General features: G+C 46.3%; 1 protein-coding gene across 1 annotated transcript in view; it reads right to left on the bottom strand.

Moving 5' to 3' along the window:
• LOC148140604 (cytochrome P450 2K1-like) overlaps positions 1 to 19,843 on the bottom strand; it is a 38,753-nt gene that overhangs the window by 7,350 nt on the left and 11,560 nt on the right. Inside the window, exons 5-7 of the mRNA XM_087979467.1 lie at positions 9,483 to 9,656; positions 3,294 to 3,435; positions 1 to 151 (exon numbers count right to left, since the gene is read on the bottom strand). The exon at positions 1 to 151 is cut by the window's left edge and continues 37 nt beyond it. Coding sequence (XP_087835593.1) covers positions 1 to 151; positions 3,294 to 3,435; positions 9,483 to 9,656 — 467 coding nt within the window. The remainder of the gene's footprint in view (positions 152 to 3,293; positions 3,436 to 9,482; positions 9,657 to 19,843) is intronic.

Genomic DNA, 19,843 nt, shown 5'->3' with positions numbered 1-19,843 from the left:
GTTGTTGAATGAGGAAGGTTCATGGGGACGATGTTGGCAAATCTCTGGATTTCGTGAATCACAGCCTCAGTGTAAGGCATTCGCTTTCGGTCTTCGGTTACAGGGGCACGTCCGGCTCCTATCACCTGATCGATTTCTTCCTGAACTTTCCCTGAAATAGAGAAAGCTTGGATTGGGGAAACTGCTGTCAAACAACGGGATAGAAATTCATCAGTGACAGAAATTAGGCGCGATCAATGTGTCTTATGTTCCCCATTGGATATTCATCAACTTCAATAAACACAAAAGCCAAATACATACAACAAGCGAGTGGTTGTATTTGGGTCACTGTCTGCTAACCTTCAAGGTCAATGTTATCATTTTATTTTTCACTCATGGGATGGGCACGTTGCTGGCTCGGCCAGCATTTGTTGCCCGTCCCTAGTTGCCCCTCGAGAAGGTGATGGTGAGCTGCCTTCTTGATCCGCTGCAGTCCACCTGTTGGAGTGAGACCTGCAATGCTGCTAGAGATGGAGTTCCAGGAATTTGACCCAGTGACACTGAAGGAACAGGGATATATTTCCCAGTCAGGATGGCGAGTGGCTTGGAGGGGAACTTGCAAGTGATGGTGTTGCCATGTATCTGCTGCCCCTGTCCTTCTAGATGGGCTTGGAAGGCTGTTTACAGATTTGTGGTGAATTGCTGCAGTGCATCTTATCGATGGTACACAGTACTGCTACTGAGTGCCGGTGGTGGATGGAGTTGATGCTTGTGGATGTGGGGCCAATCAAGCGGGGGCTGCTTTGTCCCTGGGTGGTGTGAAGCTTCTTGAGTGCTGTCAGAGTTGCACTCATCCATTTACTTGTGAAGACAATTGGACAACACTTCTAAAATAATTCCATGCCAATTTTGGAGTGACAGATATTTATTACCATTGAGAAGGATTCCATTGCAAGTGGATATTTACTGAGCCTAAATGTCTATGAAAATACCTGCTCGGCTCAGAACTCACCCAAGACAGGAGGACCCCGGGTGGAAACGCTTTCGGGGTTTCCTCAAAAGCAGCCCAGAAGGGGTCAAAGGTTTCAGGCCCCTGGACTGTGACCAAGTAACGAGGAGACAGTGTGTTCAGGAAGCAAACAAACAATCCAAGAGAGGAGCAAATTCCTGCAGAGGCCGGAGTCTGGACTGAAAACAACAAACGCTGGGAATCACAGCGGGTCAGACAGCAGCCGTGGAGAAAGAGGAAGCTGACTTTTCAAGTCCAGATGACTCTTTGTCAGAGCTGGGCTGAGCAGCTCTCGACTCAAAACATTAGCTTCCTCCCTCTCCATGGATGCTGTCTGACCCGCTGTGATCCCCAGCATTTGTTGTTCCCAGAACAATTCGCGAGAGTTCATCGGGAACACATGGGGGTGAAGTTCAAGTATCAAAGAGATCGGCTAAGGAACTAAACTCTCTGACCCCTGACCCATGTGTGGCCAAGTCATCAGGTCACACATGAGACTTATTGCTGAGCTATTGAACTGGATTGACAACAAGCCATTCCAAGGGACTGCCTGTGTAAAGTGACCTAAATCAACCAATGCCTTAAGGTACTGTACCAACAGGATGCATTGTATTGCAGGAAATACCTTGCCAAGTTGAATGTGAGAGAGATCGTTCTGCTCTGAATTACAATGAGAGACCTTGGTGATGTCCAGGAGGCCTGCCACTGCTTTGTTCTCTCGTGCAGCACGCTTGTCTACAACCAGTTACATTGAGGTCGAGATGAAGGAAATCGTTTTGACATTTTCTGAAAGGTTGCCTTGCCCTTGCTTCTGAAACATGTTTATTGGTATCATTGGCCATTCTCATCTCCGCAAACCCTTCTCGCCATCAGTCCATGTGAATCTGGCTGAAAGAAGCTCAGCAAGTTCTTGTTGGGTTCCTGATATTTCTGTAGAAACCCTCAGAATATTTAAGAAGTGCACATGCGATCCCCAGTGTTACAGACCACACCAAACCCGCTCAAAATACATTAAGAAGATAGCCTAAACCCCCAACATTTTCTTATTTTTAAAGGCAAGTGCGTTCCGGGTACAATTTAACTGGTCAAACTACTAGGCTTGAAAGAAAACACACTTTATTCTTAAAACCCTGTTCAAATACAGACAAATAAGAAATTCTAAAAATTAATTTAACTGTGACTCTATTGAATTGCTTCATGAGATAATATATATGCTAACTACTACTGATTAGCTGTTCCAAGATAGTAACATCCCATAAACACACACTTGGCAAAGACAAATTCAGTGAAACAGATTATCTCACGCGCAATTCTCTAGTCCAGTCCATCCAGTGATAACTCTGAGAGAGAACTCAAGCATTTTGCTTTAACAGGGAGAGATGTGTAGCAGCTTCCAAACCCCAACACGACTGAAAGTTAAACTAAAATCCTGGTTCTGTGGGAGCTTGACACCACCCCTTCCGGCTGCTTCTATTGTTCCAACATTTAAAAAAAACAAAGCTCGCTGGGCTCAGAGCAGACCGCTGGGCTTCTATTTTGCAACATTTGCTTTCAAAAGGACAAATCCTTCTTAAAGCAACATCTCATAACATCAGGTAAACATGGCTCTGGTAATTGAGATTAGAATAATTTGGTTGCTGATTCTAACCAGCACAGACCCAAAGGACCTTTTATTGTGCTGTAGAGCTCCATGACTCTTAACTCCAATCATCTGTGCGTGAAGTAAGGTGTGTGATACAGTCTATTTGGATTTTTGAATTTTGAACCAGTGGCATTTGGATTTTCCTTGTGTCTGAAGGGGTTTAATGATTAACTCGTAAGTATTTCTGTCACTGTGGTGAGTTTTCTTAAAGTAGAGTATTAGAGAAAGAGCGAGACTTCCTGGAGAGTTCTGTTTACCTTTGGAGAGGTTATGAGCGAACAGAATAAACAGAGTAGTATATTAGGCTTTCAGACAGAAGATTCCAGAATTTGGGGGGAGGCTTAGGCGAGACATCCATAGCATGAGCTTTATGGCAGTTTTGACATTGATATCACGTTGTTATGAGTGTCACACTGGGTATAATCTCTGAATCTGCAGTGCACGTCATGCCTGGGGGAGTTACCTTGGGTTCAACTCAATTTCAGAAAGACTCCACTTGCTGACTCACTCACCATCAGCTCTTCCTGAGACTAACCAGTTGACCAATTTCACACTGACCATGGGCCTAGTTCACTACTGACCTCGATAGTCCTATCCATATGATCAAGTAACAGTTTGGACACCAACAACAACTAACAAACACAAAGTTAGTGATTCCCTTACTCTGGATATCCGGATATTTCATCATGAGAAGGAGTCCCCAGCACACGGTGGTGGAAGTGGTTTCTGTGCCAGCACCAAACAGGTCAATGATTGTAATCAGCATGTCCTTCTTCTGAATTTCCAAGGCTTGGCCTTTTGATTCCTTCAAGACAAAATAGAATCAAGAAGAAGCTGCCACATTCTTGACAGAAATATTTTAGTGCAACCGGACGCAGCAGGAACCTTAACCAAATACATTCCAGACGACACAGTCCAGCAGCACTTCCCAGGAGGCTCCAAGGCACTGAAGGTGTCACCGAGACAGGGAACGGAACGTCAGCAAATCAACTTCCCAGCTCGGGGCGAACATACCCACAACTACGGCAGAATAAAGGAGAAGGTACCACGTTCTTGGGGGAAATATTTGAGTGTGTATATTGCTGGACGGGTCTGTGTCATTGGGGGCAGTGGCTGTCTTGCTCAGAGTCAGGATTTCATGACTTCAGGCCACACTTCACAAATCTGAGTGCACATCCTCAGCTGAAATTTCAGCTCAGTTCTGAGAGGGTGCTGCACTATCAGAGGTGCTGCCTTTCACATGAACTATTTATCTGATTAAACACAGGTGTAATCCTGGTCTCCCTGCTCAGGGAAGGATGTGGTGAAACCTGAAAGGATTCAGAAAAGATTTACAAGGATGTTGCCAGGGTGGAGGGTTTCAGCTACAGGGAGAGGCTGAATGGGCTGGGGCTGTTTTCTCTGGAGCGTCGGAGGTTGAGTGGTGAACTCATCGAGGTTTATAACATCATGAGGGGTATGGATATGGTGAAAAGCCAAGGTCCTTTTCCAAGCGTGAGGAGTCCAAAAGTAGAGGGCACAGGTTTAAGGAGAGAGGGGAAAGATTTAAAAGGGACCGAAGGGGCAACTTCTTCACACAGAGAGTGGTGCATGTGTGGAATGAGCTGCCAGAGGAAGTGGTGGAGGCTGGTACAATTACAGCATTTAAAAGGCATCTGGATGGGCATATGAATAGGAAGGGTTTAGGGGGATATGGGCCAAGTGCTGGCAAATGGGAGTTGATTAATTCAGGATATCTGATCAGCATGGATGAGTTGGAGCGAAGGATCTGTTTCGATGCTGTACATCTCCAAGACTCTGGGTACATGTAAAACATTATGTTATTAATTTAACAAGGACAGAGAAGCTCTTCATTGGTATCTTAGCCAATGTTTACACTTCTACCAAAAGAGTGATCTGGTCATTATCACTGTTATTAGTGTGGGGCCTTGCTGTACACAAATTCATTAACTCATTCCCCTGTGTTACAACAAACGTCACATTTTAAAAATCAATCCTTCTCTGTAGAATGCTTTGGGACATCTCAATGACATGAAAGGTAATATATTGAGGAGTAAGACTTGGGTATGCAGGCTATATTCATTACTACTTTTGTACACTTGACAGAAGTCAGCAATATATTCAGCAGTGAACAAGATATTAACAAACTTTAGGGCGTCAAAGGTGGATTGGTAAAATGGACAGACGAAAGTGACCAGAAAGAATGGTGAAGTGATACACTTTTCTATGAAGAATGAGGGAAAGACAATATGGAGTCAACCATTTGATTCTAAAGTCAATGCAGAAGGAGACAGAGCAGATGGGAATCGACATTGACCACAGATACCGAGTGGAAAACCGATGGGAAACCTGGGTGGCTTTCCATCAGGAGCTATTCCATTGCAGTCAGGAGCTAACTTGGGAAGCCTCAGGCCTATGGCCCATTTCAGCCCAGGGTGGGAATGATGAACCTGCCAGCCAATCAAAGTGGTGGGCACTGCCAGTGTTACACTCAGGTCTTCACCATAGATAGTCACTGGATCACCTCAGACAGACAGCGGTGCAAGGGGTAAAGTCACTGGCCTGGGAATCCAGCTAACCCCAGGTCAATGTTCTGTGAACATGGGTTCAAATCCCACCTGTGGCTGATGGTGAAATTTTAATCCAATAAAATCTGGAATAAAGAGCTGGCCTTGCTGTGAAAGCCCACCTGGTTCCGATGTGGAAGGGAACATCTGGATTCTTACCTAGTCTCGCCTATACACGAAGGCAGAGCCACTGAAAGATAACAAAAAAGAGAAAATGCTGGAAAATCTCAGCAGGTCTGGCAGCATCTGTAAGGAGAGAAAAAAGCTGATGTTTCGAGTCTAACTGACCCTTTGTCAAAGCTTTGACTCAAAACATCAGCTCTTTTCTCTCCTTACAGATGCTGCCAGACCTGATAAGATTTTCCAGCATTTTCTCTTTTGGTTTCAGATTCCAGCATCTGCAGTAATTTGCTTTTAGCCACTGAAAGATGGTTGACTCTTTCCTGCCCTCTGGACAATTTGGGAGGGGCAATAAATAGGCAGTACAGTGGTTACCACTGCCTCCCCACAGCACCAGGGAGCTGGGTTCCTTGGGTGACTGCGTGGAGTTTGCACGTTCTGCCCGTGTCGATGTGGGTTTTCGCTGGTAATTCCGGTTCCCTCCCACAGTCCAAAGATGTGCAGGTTCAGTGGATTGGCCACAGAAAATGCAGGGTTACAGGGAAGGGTAGGATGCTGTTCGGAGGGATAGCACAGACCCAATGGGCCAAATGGCTTCCATCTGCACTGTCCGGAATTGATTATTCTACCCCCCTGTGATGCCCACTGCGATTTGAAAGAGTTGGTTTAGGTTTGTGGGAATGGGAGAACGGAAGGGGCTGAGTGTAGGCTGATTGTTCTCAAAGCCCGATTGTGAAGTCGTGATGTTGTGGGAATGTCACAGGGATTACTGGTTCAGAACCCCAGGCTCGTATTCTGGGGGTATAACTGTGGATGCTGTCAATCTGAGAGAAGACCAGAAAGTGCTGGAGAAATTCAGCAGGTCAGGCACCATCTATGAAGGGGGAAACAGTGTTAATGTTTCATGTCTGGCCTGTCCTTCTTCCGAACTAATACGCTGGGGGAGTCCTGCTGTGGCAGACTGCAAAACCTGAATTGAATGAAAATCTGGAATTAAAAGCTAATCGAATGGCAATTGTAAACCTCCTGTCGTTGAAGCCAATCTGGTTCATTCATGTCCCTCCGGGAAGAAAATTGGCCATCCTTACCTGGTCTGGTCTACATATAACTCCAAACACAGAGCTATGTGGTTGACTCTTAACTGCCAACTAAATGAGCAAAAAAGCTGGCCCCATCCCATGAAGATAGAAATCACTGTCAGGATATTGTCAGCTCCTTCACAGAGAACAGGCTTCGGGAGTTATTGAAAGAAGAGTTATTGAAAGGGTGGCACGGTGGGTCAGTGGTTAGCACCACTTGCCTCACGGCGCCAGGGAGCCGGGTTCGATCCCACCTTCAGACAACTGTCCATGCGGAGTTTGTTCATTCTTCCCCGTGTCTGAACGGGTTTTCCTTCGGGTGTTCCGGTTTCCTCCCACAGTCCAAAGTTGTGCAGGTTAGGGTGGGTTGGCAGTGCTAAATTGCCCCGTCGTGTCCATGGATGTGCAGGCTAGGTGGATTAGCCATGGGAAGTGCAGGGATAGGTGGATGGGTCTGGGTTGGATGCTCTTTGGAGGGTTGATGTCGACTCGATGGGTCAAACGGCCTGATCTATGATTTGAACTCAAACACAAAATGAAGTGCTAGCAGACAATGAATTGGGAAGTTGAAAGCAGAGATGGGACACCTTCCCTCTCCCTATCGCTCAGAGTAGTCTTTTGATTGGTCATGATGTGCCTGAGCATAAAGAATATCCCATTCTGATATTTGTCACCCATGAGTCCCAAGGTGGAGGGTAAGGACAGACTTGGAAGTCCTGGCCTCCCAGGAGTATGATACCTGAGGTGGTGGGGTGAGGCCTTCAGCTAGGCCTTGGCTTCAGAAAGGCTCCTGTGGACAGGAACGCTGCCCTCCGACCTCCTCGCCTTGAGCTGAGAGGAGCCCAACTCAGCTGCACGCCCTACCATGGTGTCAAAATGTCCCACGGTCTCCAAAGGCACTTCCTGGGGTTTGCGGGGTGGGGGAGGGGCACGGGGAGAGAGGTTGGTGATGATTAAATCCCACTCACCCTGGGGTCAGACTTTGGGAGGCAGCTGTTGGTTTGCATAATATCCGAAGTTGGCACAGCCAATCGAGAGGCCCCTTAGAAAAGAATCAGACAAAGTCTTTGGCTCTTTATTGTCAGGGAGTACAAGGGTGAGGAAGTGACCTTAAACCTCTACATAGGGGGAAAGGAAGCCTGGCATAGCTTCAGCTGGTGCACTGTATCCATTGTGACATTACACTTTGAGAAGGATCTTGGAGCTGTGCGGTGGGGGCAGAATATTCCGTGAAGAATAAATGTATTCCTGAGTGTTGTACCAATTGCCGGGACGGCAGAGAGACTGTGGGAGCTGGGGGGGGTATGAGCATGGTGGGGTTTGTTTATTCCCCTCAGAATGAAGAAGGCTGAGGGGAAACTGAATGGAACCGTTCAAAGGCATGAATGGTTTTGTTTGGAAGAGTAAAGTCAAACTGGGGTTGGGGGGAGGGTGGGAGGTCAGTGGACTCGGGATTTCAGGTGATTTCCAAGAGACCCCGCAGAGCTGACAGGAAGGAATGTCTGTTTTACCTGCACCGTCTATTAAGTGATGGGGCTTCCACTCTGAAGACAGCGGTGGAGACAGACTCAGAGTAACATCTCGATAATGAGTGGACAGGAAGGGTCAGGGGGCTGTTGAGGCTGGATCGTTAAGCGTATGAAAGACTGAGATAGGAAGGTTTTGAATCAGTGAGAGAACCAAGGGTTATGGGGTAAAGAGTCAAAGAAACGTGGTGCTGGAAAAGCACAGCCGGTCAGACAGCATCCCAGGAGCAGGAGGGTTAATGTTCCGAGCATAAACTCTTCATCAGGAATGTGTGCCCTCATGCTCGAAACGTCGATTCCCCTGCTCCTGGGATGCTGCCTGACCTGCTGTGCTTTCCCAGTGTCACACTCTTCGACTCCGATCTCCGGGATCTGCAGGCCTCACTTTCTCTGAGTTGATTGTGGGGTAAAGGCAGGCAAGTGGAGTTGAGGCTATCATGATCTCACCGAATGACAGAACAGATTTGATGGGCTGAAAGGCCCTTCTCTGCTCCTATGTTTTACGGTCTGTGGTCTTATTTGTAAGAGGTGGATAAATACTTGAAGGGAAATGAGTGATGGGCTGTGGGGAAAGAATAGGGGAGTGGGATAGCTCTACCTGGGAGCAGCCATCGATTTGATGGGCCAAATGACCTCCTTCTGTCCTGTAACACCCTACAATTCTCTGAAGGAAAGTTGTCTCTCCTGTCTAAGTTCACCATTAGACTTCAATCCACTCTGGCAGCACAGCAGAGATGAAGGGCTGGTCTTAATGGATGTGAGGTTTAAATTCATTTGTCTCAAAGAGATTGACATCCCAGACAACATGAGCAGAGGATGGCTCCAAAGCACTCAACAACACATCCAGGTGTAATTTGAGGGACGTTATTCAGGGAAAATAACGTGTAAAATAAGTAGAAGCTCCTCACCAATTATATTTTGAGAAGACATCTCTCTCACGTTGTAAATTGCGAGATTGAAACTCATACATCCTTCAGGGATGTGTAATCGTAATGTCACTGGAATCATCATCCATATGCCAGGCTAATGTACCCATGCCCCTACATGTGTTCAAAACCCACCATGGCATATGGTGAAACTTGAATAAAAATCTGCAGTTTATAGCTAGTCTAATGATGATCATGTATCAAACTGTCGATTGTTGTAAAAAATCCATCTGGTTCACTGATAACCCTGAGGAAAGGAAATCTGCCAGTCTTACCTGGTCTGGCCTACATGTGACTCCAGACCCACAGCAATGTGGGTGACCCCACTGCCCTCTGGGTCATAAATGCTGGCCCAGCCCCTGTCACTCACATCCCATGTCTGAAACCAATGCTACATCCTGGACACAAACATCCACATGATGTCATGAGCACTACGATCAGAGAAATGATCAGATACAGTGAGCGCTTGAAGCTACACATTCGTAGTTCCATCCAGAAACTAGGGGCAGCACTGAGTGACATATTAACAGATGTTTAACACGGAATCTTCCTCCATCAAAACCCACAAAGTCCCGGTATGGAGTCTGAAATCTGGGGAGATTCCCCTTACTGCTGAAAAGGTGTGTCACTGTACCTGCTGATGCCTCAGAATTAAGGCCTCGTTTAGGGTCTGAATGCTGTTCTCACTCAAGGTTTCTTCAGCCGCTTTGAAGAAACTGTCGAAGATTTCCATCATCTTATCTCGAGTTTCAATCATCTTCCTGCGAGCCGGAATCAGAAATCCCAGAGATGGATAAGAATTGTACAGCTGGATTGGAACAAGAACATAACCAATAAGTTCAGGCCTTGAGTTGATAAGTGACTGTCCGTCTGTAGTTGATGAGTTGGCCAAGTAACTTATGGTGACATAAAACAAAGAGCTGCTGGAAATCGGAAACAAAAGCAGGAATTTCTGGAGAAACTCAGTGCGTCTGGCCACATCAGTGAGAAAAAAGCAGAGTAAACATTGTGAGTCCGGTGAGGCCTTGGGAATTTTTTTAAAAATTGGAACAGGAATGGCAAGTTACATGAACCTTGCATGACCTTGGTCAAAAAGAAAAAGGAGAAATATGTAAAGTCTGGGAGGATGGAATTAACTGATTAGCGATGAAGAAAGGTTGGATAGACTGGGTTTGTTTTCACCGGAACGCAGGAGGTTGAGGGGTTAGAATAGAGGGGTGACTTAATAGAAAATAATAAGGGGCTGGGATGGAGTGGATAGGGAGGACCCAGGTTACCTCACAGAGAGGCCAAAAATTGGGCACACGACTTTACGGTGATTGGTGGAAAGATTAAAAAGGACTCAAGGAAAAACATTTTCCCAGCCACAGGGTGTTGGGAGTCTGGAATCTGCTGCCCAGTTTGGTTGCTGAGGTGGGAAATCGCTGGAAAGGAGCCTGCATCCGCACTGGACACACTGTAACCTGCAAGGAAATGGACTGGATCACGGAAAGTGGAATTTGACCGGGTGGTGACATTATTCATCCAAGGGCTGAATGGCATCGTTCTGATGTGTAACTGTTCCGAGGGGCTCCCACCTCTCACCTCGTTATTGATCTTCTGATTTTTCAGTGAGGCAAGGCTGCTCTCTCGCTATCCCCACAGACTTCAAACGCCTGGCTGACCTGAGGCTTTTTCTGAAATACTGTCAAAGTGATCTGGTCCCATCTTGTCACTGTCCAGGGGATTGTTGGTCATGGCTTCGCAGCAATTTCTTCTGGAGTCTTTTCCCCCTTGCTTTTGGGTTTTCTATCTTTTTGTTTCAAAGTCTTGGTCTGCACCATTTGGAGTCTTCCCATTTTTTTCTCAGCTTCGCCTTTGAAGTCTTGCAAGGGCAAGTGACTATTATTTGAGTGGGTGTGTTCTAGACCACAGGTCCTACAAAGTAGGGCCTCCCTCCCACCCGCCTCCTCTAACCAAAATTAAAAGTCCACAGACTTGCCCCAGAAAGAGGGTCCAAGGAAGTTCCTGTGGATTGAAGAGTGAGGCTTTAGCTCAGGAGTCTTTGACAAGGAGGTTGAGTGAAGTGATTACGCCACAGTTGAAGAGGGTGAAGACATGACTGCCCAGCTAGTTCAGTGTGCTACGTGCTTGATGTGGGAGGTCAATGACTCTGGTGTGTCTGGCTCGTATAAGTGTGGAAAGTGTGTGCATGTTCAGCTACTGACAGAGCATATTGCAGCACTGATGAAAGAACTCGAGGACCTGAGGCCCGTCCGAGAGAATGAGATCTTTCTGGAGAAGACCTTCAGCGAGGTTATTTCACCAATCGTACCAGAAGAGAGCAGAAGAGAGCAGACGATGAGGAAGGCAGAGAGGTGACAGGTGCAAGAGACCCCGGGGGATGTACCTGTCAGGAACAAGTTGAATCGTTTGGAAACAGTAGAGACAGATGACACTGCCAGTCCGCGAAGCGGCCAGGTCTGTCAATCAGTAGAGGCAGAGCGGAAGAGTCGGGCATTGCACAGAGCCGTGGTAATAGGGGACTCCATAGTGAGAGGAACTGACCGGGGTTTTTGAGGCAGCAGACGGGACTTAAGGATGGTGTGTTGCCTTCCTGGTGCCAGGGTTAAAGACATCACAGACAGAGTGCAGGAAATCCTCAAGGACGAAGGTGAAGAGCTAGAGGTGGTGGTACATGTCGGCACTAATGATGTCGGGAAGAAGGGGAGGAACATACTACAGCGGGACTTCAGAGAACTAGGAAGAAGGCTGAAAAGCAGGGTGTCCAGGGTGGTTAGCTCCGGTTTGCTTCCAGTTCCTCGGGCTGGAGAGGCCAGGAACAAGGAGATAATGGACTTGAACGTGTGGCTGGGGAACTGGTGCAGGAAGCAAGGATTTAAATTCTTGGATCACTGGGGTATGTTTTGTGGTAAGCATAAATTCTACAAGAGAGACGGTTTGCACCTTAATAGGTTAGGGACCAGCATTCTGGCTGGCAGGTTTGCTACTGCAACACAGCTACATTTAAACTAAGTAGCAGGGGGGAGGGGACAAACTGGAAGTTTAAGAAGGAAATTGAAGGGAAAGTTAGAACAAGAGAAGTCAAGAAAGACAACTGTATCAATGAGGCAGAAAACTCAAAAAGGGATCATGCTGTAAGGTTGAGTGAAATAGGAGTTGATGGGAAGGGTGAGGGCAGTAACAAATTAAAAATACTATACATGAATGCACGAAGCATTAGAAATAAAATGGATGAACTTGAGGCTCTTTTGGAAATTGGCAGATACGATATTGTGGGGATTACTGAGACATGGCTTCAAGTGGACAGGGCCTGGGAAATGAATATTCAAGGCTACACGTGCTATCGTAAGGACAGACTGACGGGCAGAGGGGGTGGGGTGGCCATGTTGGTAAGGGATGATATTCAGTCCCTTGCACGGGGGCCCTAGAATCAGGGGATGTAGAGTCAGTATGGATAGAGCTGAGAAATTCTAAGGGTAAAAAGACCCTCTTGGGAGTTATCTACAGGCCCCCAAACAGTAGACTGGATGTCGGATGTAAGTTGAATCAGGAGCTGAAATTGGCCTGTGGCAAAGATGTTACTACAGTTGTTATGGGGGATTTCAACATGCAGGTAGACTGGGAGAATCAGGATAGTATTGGACCTCAAGAAAGAGACTTTGTGGAGTGCCTCAGAGATGGATTCTTAGAACAGCTGGTGCTGGAGCCTACCAGGGAGAAGGCAATTCTGGATCTGGTATTGTGCAACGAACCAGAATTGATCAGGGACCTCGAAGTGAAGGAGCCATTGGGAAGTAGTGACCATAATACAATAAGCTTCAGTCTGCAATTTGAGAGGGAGAGGGTACAATCGGAAGTGACAATATTTCAGTTGAATACAGGGAACTATGGAGCTATGAGGAAGGAGCTGGCCAAAGTTCAATGGTGCAATACCTTAGCAGGGATGACAGTGGAGGAACAATGGCGGATATTTCTGTGTATAATGCAAAAGTTGCAGGATCAGTTCATTCTAAAAAGGAAGAAAGATCCCAGGAGGAGGCATGGGTGGCCGTGGCTGACGAGGGAAGTTAAGAAACATATAAAGTTAAAAGAGAAAAAGTATAACATAGCAAAGATGAGTAGGAAAACGGAGGACTGGGAAGCTTTTAAAGAACAACAGAGGATTACTAAGAAGGAAATACGCAGAGAAAAAATGAGGTACAAAGGTAAACTGGCCAATAATATAAAGGAGGATAGTAAAAGTTTTTTTAGGTATGTGAAAGGCAAAAAAATGGTTAAGACTAAAATTGGGCCTTTGAAGACAGAAACAGGGGAATATATTACGGGGAACAAAGAAATGGCAGAAGAATTGAATTGGTACTTCAGATCTGTGTTCACTGGGGAAGACACAAGCAATCTCCCTGAGGTAACATTGGCTGAAGGACCTGAACTGAAGGGAATTTATATTTGCCAGGAATTGGTGTTGGAGAGACTGTTAGGTCTGAAGGTTGATAAGTCCCCAGGGCCTAATGGTCTACATCCCAGGGTACTGAAGGAGGTGGCTCGAGAAATCGCAGATGCATTGGTGATTATTTTCCAGAGTTCGATAGATTCGGGATCAGTTCTTGCGAATTGGAGGGTGGCTAATGTTGTACCACTTTTTAAGAAAGGTGGGAGAGAGAAAGCAGGAAATTATAGACCAGTTAGCCTGACCTCACTGGTGGGAAAGGTGCTGGAGTCTATTATAAAGGATGAAATTACGACACATCTGAATAGTAGTAACAGGATAGGACAGAGTCAGCATGGATTTATGAAGGGGAAATCACGCTTGACTAATCTTCTGGAAGTTTTTGAGGATGTAACTCTGAAGATGGACGAGGGAGATCCAGTAGATGTAGTGTACCTGGACTTCCAGAAAGCTTTTGATAAAGTCCCACATAGGAGGTTAGTGAGCAAAATTAGGGCGCATGGTATTGGGGACAAAGTACTAACTTGGATTAGTATTTGGATAGGAAACAAAGAGTAGTGATAAATGGCTTCATTTTGGAATAGCAGGCAGTGACCAGTGGGGTACCGCAGGGATCAGTGCTGGGACCACAGCTTTTTACAATATATATTAATGATATAGAAGATGGTATTAGTAATAACATTAGCAAATTTGCTGATGATACTAAGCTGGGTGGCAGGGTGAAATGTGAGGAGGATGTTAGGAGATTACAGGGTGACCTGGACAGGTCAGGTGAGTGGTCAGATGCATGGCAGATGCAGTTTAATGTGGATAAATGTATGGTTATCCACTTTGGTGGCAAGAACAGGAAGGCAGATTACTACCTAAATGGAATCAATTTAGGTAAAGGGGCAGTACAAAGAGATCAGGGTGTTCTGGTACACCAGTCAATGAAGGTAAGCATGCAGGTACAGCAGAAGTGAAGAAGGCTAATAGCATGCTGGCCATCATAACAAGAGGGATTGAGGTTTGAGGCAAAGAGATTCTTCTGCAGCTGTACAGGGTCCTGGTGAGACCACACCTGGAGTATTGTGTGCAGTTCTGGTCTCCAAATTTGAGGAAAGACATTCTGGCTATTGAGGGAGTGCAGCGTAGGTTCATGAGGTCAATTCCTGGAATGGGGGGACTACCTTACGCTGAAAAACTGGAGTGACTGGGCTTGTATACCCTTGAGTTTAGAAGGCTGAGAGGGGATCTGAATGAGACATATAAGATTATTAAAGGATTGGACACTCTGGAGGCAGGAAACATGTTTCCGCTGATGGGTGAGTGCCGAACCAGAGGACACAGCTTAAAAATACAGGGTAGACCATTTAGGACAGAGATGAGGAGAAACTTCTTCACCCAGAGAGTGGTGGCTGTGTGGAATGCTCTGCCCCAGAGGGCAGTGGAGGCCCAGTCTCTGGATTCATTTAAGAAAGAGTTGGATAGAGCTCTCAAGGAAAGTGGAATCAAGGGTTATGGAGATAAGGCAGGAACAGGATACTGATTAAGGATGATCAGCCATGATCATAATGAATGGTGGTGCAGGCTCGAAGGGCAGAATGGCCTACTCCTGCACCTATTGTCTATTGTCTAATCTAGTCCCACTTAGACTCACAGAGTCATAGAGCTGTACAGCACAGAAACAGACCCTTCGGTCCAACCCGTCCATGCCGATCAGATATCCCAACCCAATCTAATCTCACCTGTCAGCACCCGGCTCATATCCCTCCACACCCTTCTATTCATATACCCATCCAAATGCCTCTTAAATGTTGCAATTGTACCAGCCTCCATCACATCCTCTGGCAGCTCTTTCCATATATGTACCACCCTCTGCGTGAAAAGGTTGCCCCTTGGGTCTCTTTTATATCTTTCCCCTCTCACCCTAAACCTATGCTCTCTAATTCTTGACTCACCCACCCCAGGGAAAAGACTTTGCCTATTTATCCTATCCATGTCCATCATAATTCTCTAAACCTCTATAAGTTCACCCCTCAGCCTCCGACGCTCCAGGAAAAACAGCCCCAGCCTTTTCAGCCTCTCCCCATCGCTCAAATCCTCCAACCCTGGCAACATCCTTGTAAATCTTCTCTGAATGCTTTCAAGTTTCACAACATCCTTCCAATAGGAAGGAGACCAAAATTGCACGTAATACTCGAACAGTGGCCTAACCAATGTCCTGTACAGCCGCAACATGACCTCCCGGAGTACTCAATACTCTGATCAATAAAGGAAAGCATACCAAATGCCTTCTTCACTATCCTATCTACCTGAAACCTCACTTTCAAGGAGCTATGAACCTGCACTCCAAGGTCTCTTTGTTCAGCAACACTCCCTGGGACCTTACCATTAAGTGTATAAGTCCTGCTAAGATTTGCTTTCCCAAAATGCAGCACATTACATTTATCTGAATTAAACTCCATCTGCCACTTCTTAGCTCATTGGCCCATCTGATCAAGGTCCTGTTGTAATCTGAGGTAACCTTCTTCGTTGACCACTACACCTCCAATATTGGTGTCATTTGCAAACTTACTAACTGCCCTCTTATGCTCGCATCCAAATCATTGATGTAAATGACAAAAAGTAGAGGACCCATGACCGATCCTTGTGGCACTCCACTGGTCACAGGCCTCCATTCTGAAAAACAACTCTCCACCACCACCCTCTGTCTTCTACCTTTGAGCCAGTTCCTGTATTCCATGAGACCTCACCTTGCTAATCAGTCTCCCATGGGAAACCTTGTTGAATGTCTTACTGAAGTCCATATGGATCACATCTACTGCTCTGCCCTCATCAATCCTCTTTGTTACTTCTTCAAGTTTGTGAGACACGCATAAAGCCATGTTGACAGTCTTTGCCTTTCCAAATACATGTACATCCTGTCCCTCAGGAGTCCCTCCAACAACTTGCCCACCACTGATGCCAGGCTCAGTGGTCTATAGTTCCCTGGCTCGTCCTTACCACCCTTCTTAAACAATGGCACCACTAGCCAACCTCCAGTTTATCAGCACCTCACCTGTGTCTATCGATGCTACAAATATCTCAGCGAGAGGCTCATCAATCACCTCCCCAGCTTCCCACAGAGTTCCAGGGTACACCTGATCAGGTCCTGGGGATTTATCCACCTTTAACCGTTTCAAGACATCCAGCACTCCCTCCTCTGTAATCTGGACATTTTGCAAGATGTCACCTTCTATTTGGAGGAGAAAGTGAGGTCTGCAGATGCTGGAGATCAAAGTTGAAACTTTATTGCTGGAACAGAACAGCAGGTCAGGCAGCATCCAGGGAACAGGAGATTCGACGTTTCGGGCACAGGCCCTTCTTCAGGAATGACAGGGTGAAGAAGGGCCTGTGCCCGAAACGTCGAATCTCCTGTTCCCTGGTTGCTGCCTGACCTGCTGTGCTGTTCCATCAATAAAGTCACCTTCTATTTCCCTACATTATGTATCTTCCATGTCCTTTGCCACCTTAAATACTGATGGAAAATACTCGTTTAGTATCTCCCCCATTTTCTGTGGCTCCACACAAAGGCTGCCTTGCTGATCATTTAGGGGCCCTATTCTCTCTCTCGTTACCCTTTTGTACTTAATGTATTTGTAAAAACATTTTGAATTCTCCTTAATTCTATTTGCCAAAGTTATCTCATGTCCCCTTTTTGCCCTCCTGATTTCCCTCTTAAGTAAACTCCTACTGCCTTTAGACTCTTCGAAGGATTCACTCGATCGATCCTGTCTATACCTGACATATGCTTCCTTCTGTTTCTTTACCAAATCCTCAATTTCTTTTGTCATCCAACATTCCCTATTCCTACCAGCCTTCCCTTTCACCCTGACAGGAATATACTTTCTCTGGATTCTTGTTATCTCATTTCTGAAGGCTTCCCATTTTCCAGCCATCACTTTACCTGCGAACAGTTGCTCCCAATCAGCTTTTTTGCCTAATACCGTCAAAATTGACATTTCTCCAATTTCGAACTTCAACGTTTAGATTTGGTCTATCCTTTTCCATCACTATTTTAAATCTAATAGAATTAAAATATTCTGGACCCAAAGTGCTCCCCCACTACACTCAGTCACCTGTCCTGCTTTATTTTGTTGGACACACTTCACAAATTCCTCTCCATCTAAACCCTTAACACTATGGCAGTCCCAGTCTATGTTTGGAAAGTTAAAATCCCCTACTATAACCACCCTATTATTCTTACAGATAGCTGACATCACCTTACAAGTTTGTTTCTCAACTTCCCTCTGACTATCAGGGGGTCTATTATACAATCCCAATAAGGTGATCATCCCTTTCTTATTTCTCAGTTCCGTGAAAATAACTTCCCTGGATGTATTTCCGTGAATATCCTCCCTCAGTACAGCTGTAATGCTATCCCTTGTCAAAGACATCACTCCCCCTCCTCTCTTGCCTCCCTTTCTATCCTACCTGAAGCATTTGTATCCTGGAACACTGAGCTGCCAGTCCTGCCCAACTCTGAGCCATGTTTCTGTAATTGCCATGATATCCCAGTCCCATGTTCCTAACAATGCCCTGAGTTCATCTGCCTTCCCTGTTAGGATCCTTGCATTGAAATAAATGCAGTTTAATGTATTAGTCCTTCCTTGTCCCTGCCTGCCCTGACTGTTTGACTCGCTTCTGTTCACAACTGTCCCAGTCTCAGATTGATCTCTTTCCTCACTATCTCCCTGGGTCCCACCCCAGCACCTTACTAGGTTAAATTCTCCTGAGCAGCTCTAGCAAATCTCCCTGCCAGTATATTAGTCCCCTTCCAATTTTGGTGCAATCCGTCCTTCTGGCACTGGTAATTCCACACACACATCACCCTCTGTCTGAAAACGTTGCCCCTGAGGTCCCTTTTATATCTTTCCCCTCTCACCCACAACCTATGCCCTCTAGTTCTGGACTCCCCCACACCAGGGAAAAGACCTAGTCTATTTACCCTATCCATGCCCCTCATGATTTTATAAACCTCTATAAGGTCACCCCTCAGCCTCCGACGCTTCAGGGAAAACCACCCCAGCCTATTCAGTCTCTCCCTATAGCTCAAATCCTCCAACCCTGGCAATGTCTTTGCAAATCTTTTCTGAACCCTTTCAAGCTTCACAACATCCTACCGTCTTCCCTTTTTATGTTGTTGTGTGCCCAGCACCCTCTCCTAGCACCAGATCCTGTCTCTGAGGGCTTTATCCCTCACTGCCACCATGTGCTTTAAACCAACATAGTGTCCTGCACTTTCAGCTGCCAGTCAGAAGCAGTTGTGGCTGTGAGAGGCCTGTATATAACACTCTCCCCGTGGCTGCATCCACCCCATCTCTATTGAGGGTTTTCAACTCCTTATGGACTGTAACACTCCTTTCTTTATGTCTGCACACTGGATCTCTAAAACAGCTCTCTAGTGTAGTATCTAAGACCTCTCTGTTCACATCGTCATTCTAGACTGGTGTCTTCTCTCTCATTGACGTCATAGTCAAGTAACAATTATGTAAAATGATTTACATAAATCTTACTTTTTCAGCATTTACATGTGAATTTATTCCATGTCAGGGACCGTCACATGTTAATATAATTGACTGAAACATAATGTTAAAAACACTCTGCACCTGTAATAGCTCAGGTTTTTCTATTCACGCAGGGGCCTAGCATTTATTGCCTGTCCCTAGTTGCCCCCTTGAGAAGTGGGGGGTGAGCTGCCTTCTTGAACCGCTGCAGTCCACCTGCTGTAGGTAGACCCACAATACCATTAGGGAGGGAATTCCAGGGTTTTGGCCCAGCAACAGTGAAGGAACAAGTCAGGATGGTGAGCGGCTTGGAGGGGAACTTGCAGAAGGTGGTGTTCCCATGTATCTGCTGTCCTTGTGCTTCTAAATGGAAGTGGTTGGGGGTTTGGAAGGTTCTGTCTGATGATCTTTGGTGAATTTCTGCAGTGCATCCTGTAGATGGTACACACTCCTGCTACTGAGCGTCGGAGGTAGATGGAGTGGAGTTTTGTGGATGTGCTACCAATCAAGCGGGGGCTGCTGAGTCGTGGATGGTGTCAAGCTTCTTGAGTGTCATTGGAGCTGCACCCATCCAGGCAAGTGGGGAGTATTCCATCACACTCCTGACTCGTGCCTTGTAGATGGTGGATAGGCTTTGGGGAGTCAGGAGGTGAGTTCCTCATCGCACTGTTCCCAGTCTCTGACCTGCTCTTGTAGCCATTGTGCTTATGTAGCAAGCCCAGTTAAGTTTCTGATCAATGGTGAACCCAAGGATGTTTGACAGTGGGGATTCAGTGATGGCAACACTGAATGCCAAGGGACAGTGGTTAGATTGTCTCTTATTGGAGATGGCAACAGTGAGGACTGCAGATGCTGGAGATCAGAGTCTAGATTAGAGTGGTGCTGGAAAAGCACAGCAGGTTAGGCAGCATCCAAGGAGCAGGTAAATCGACGTTTCAGGCAAAAGCCCTTCATCGGGAATTAAGGCAGGGAGCCTCCAGAGTGGAGAGATAAATGGGAGGGGGGGTGGAGCTGGGG

This window comes from Chiloscyllium plagiosum, unplaced genomic scaffold, assembly GCF_037043375.1.
Source record: "Chiloscyllium plagiosum isolate Xiang-an unplaced genomic scaffold, Cpla_swu_hap1 HiC_scaffold_35, whole genome shotgun sequence".
NCBI classification, from domain to species: Eukaryota; Metazoa; Chordata; class Chondrichthyes; order Orectolobiformes; family Hemiscylliidae; genus Chiloscyllium; species Chiloscyllium plagiosum.
This window is presented reverse-complemented; position numbering and strand designations above follow the sequence as displayed.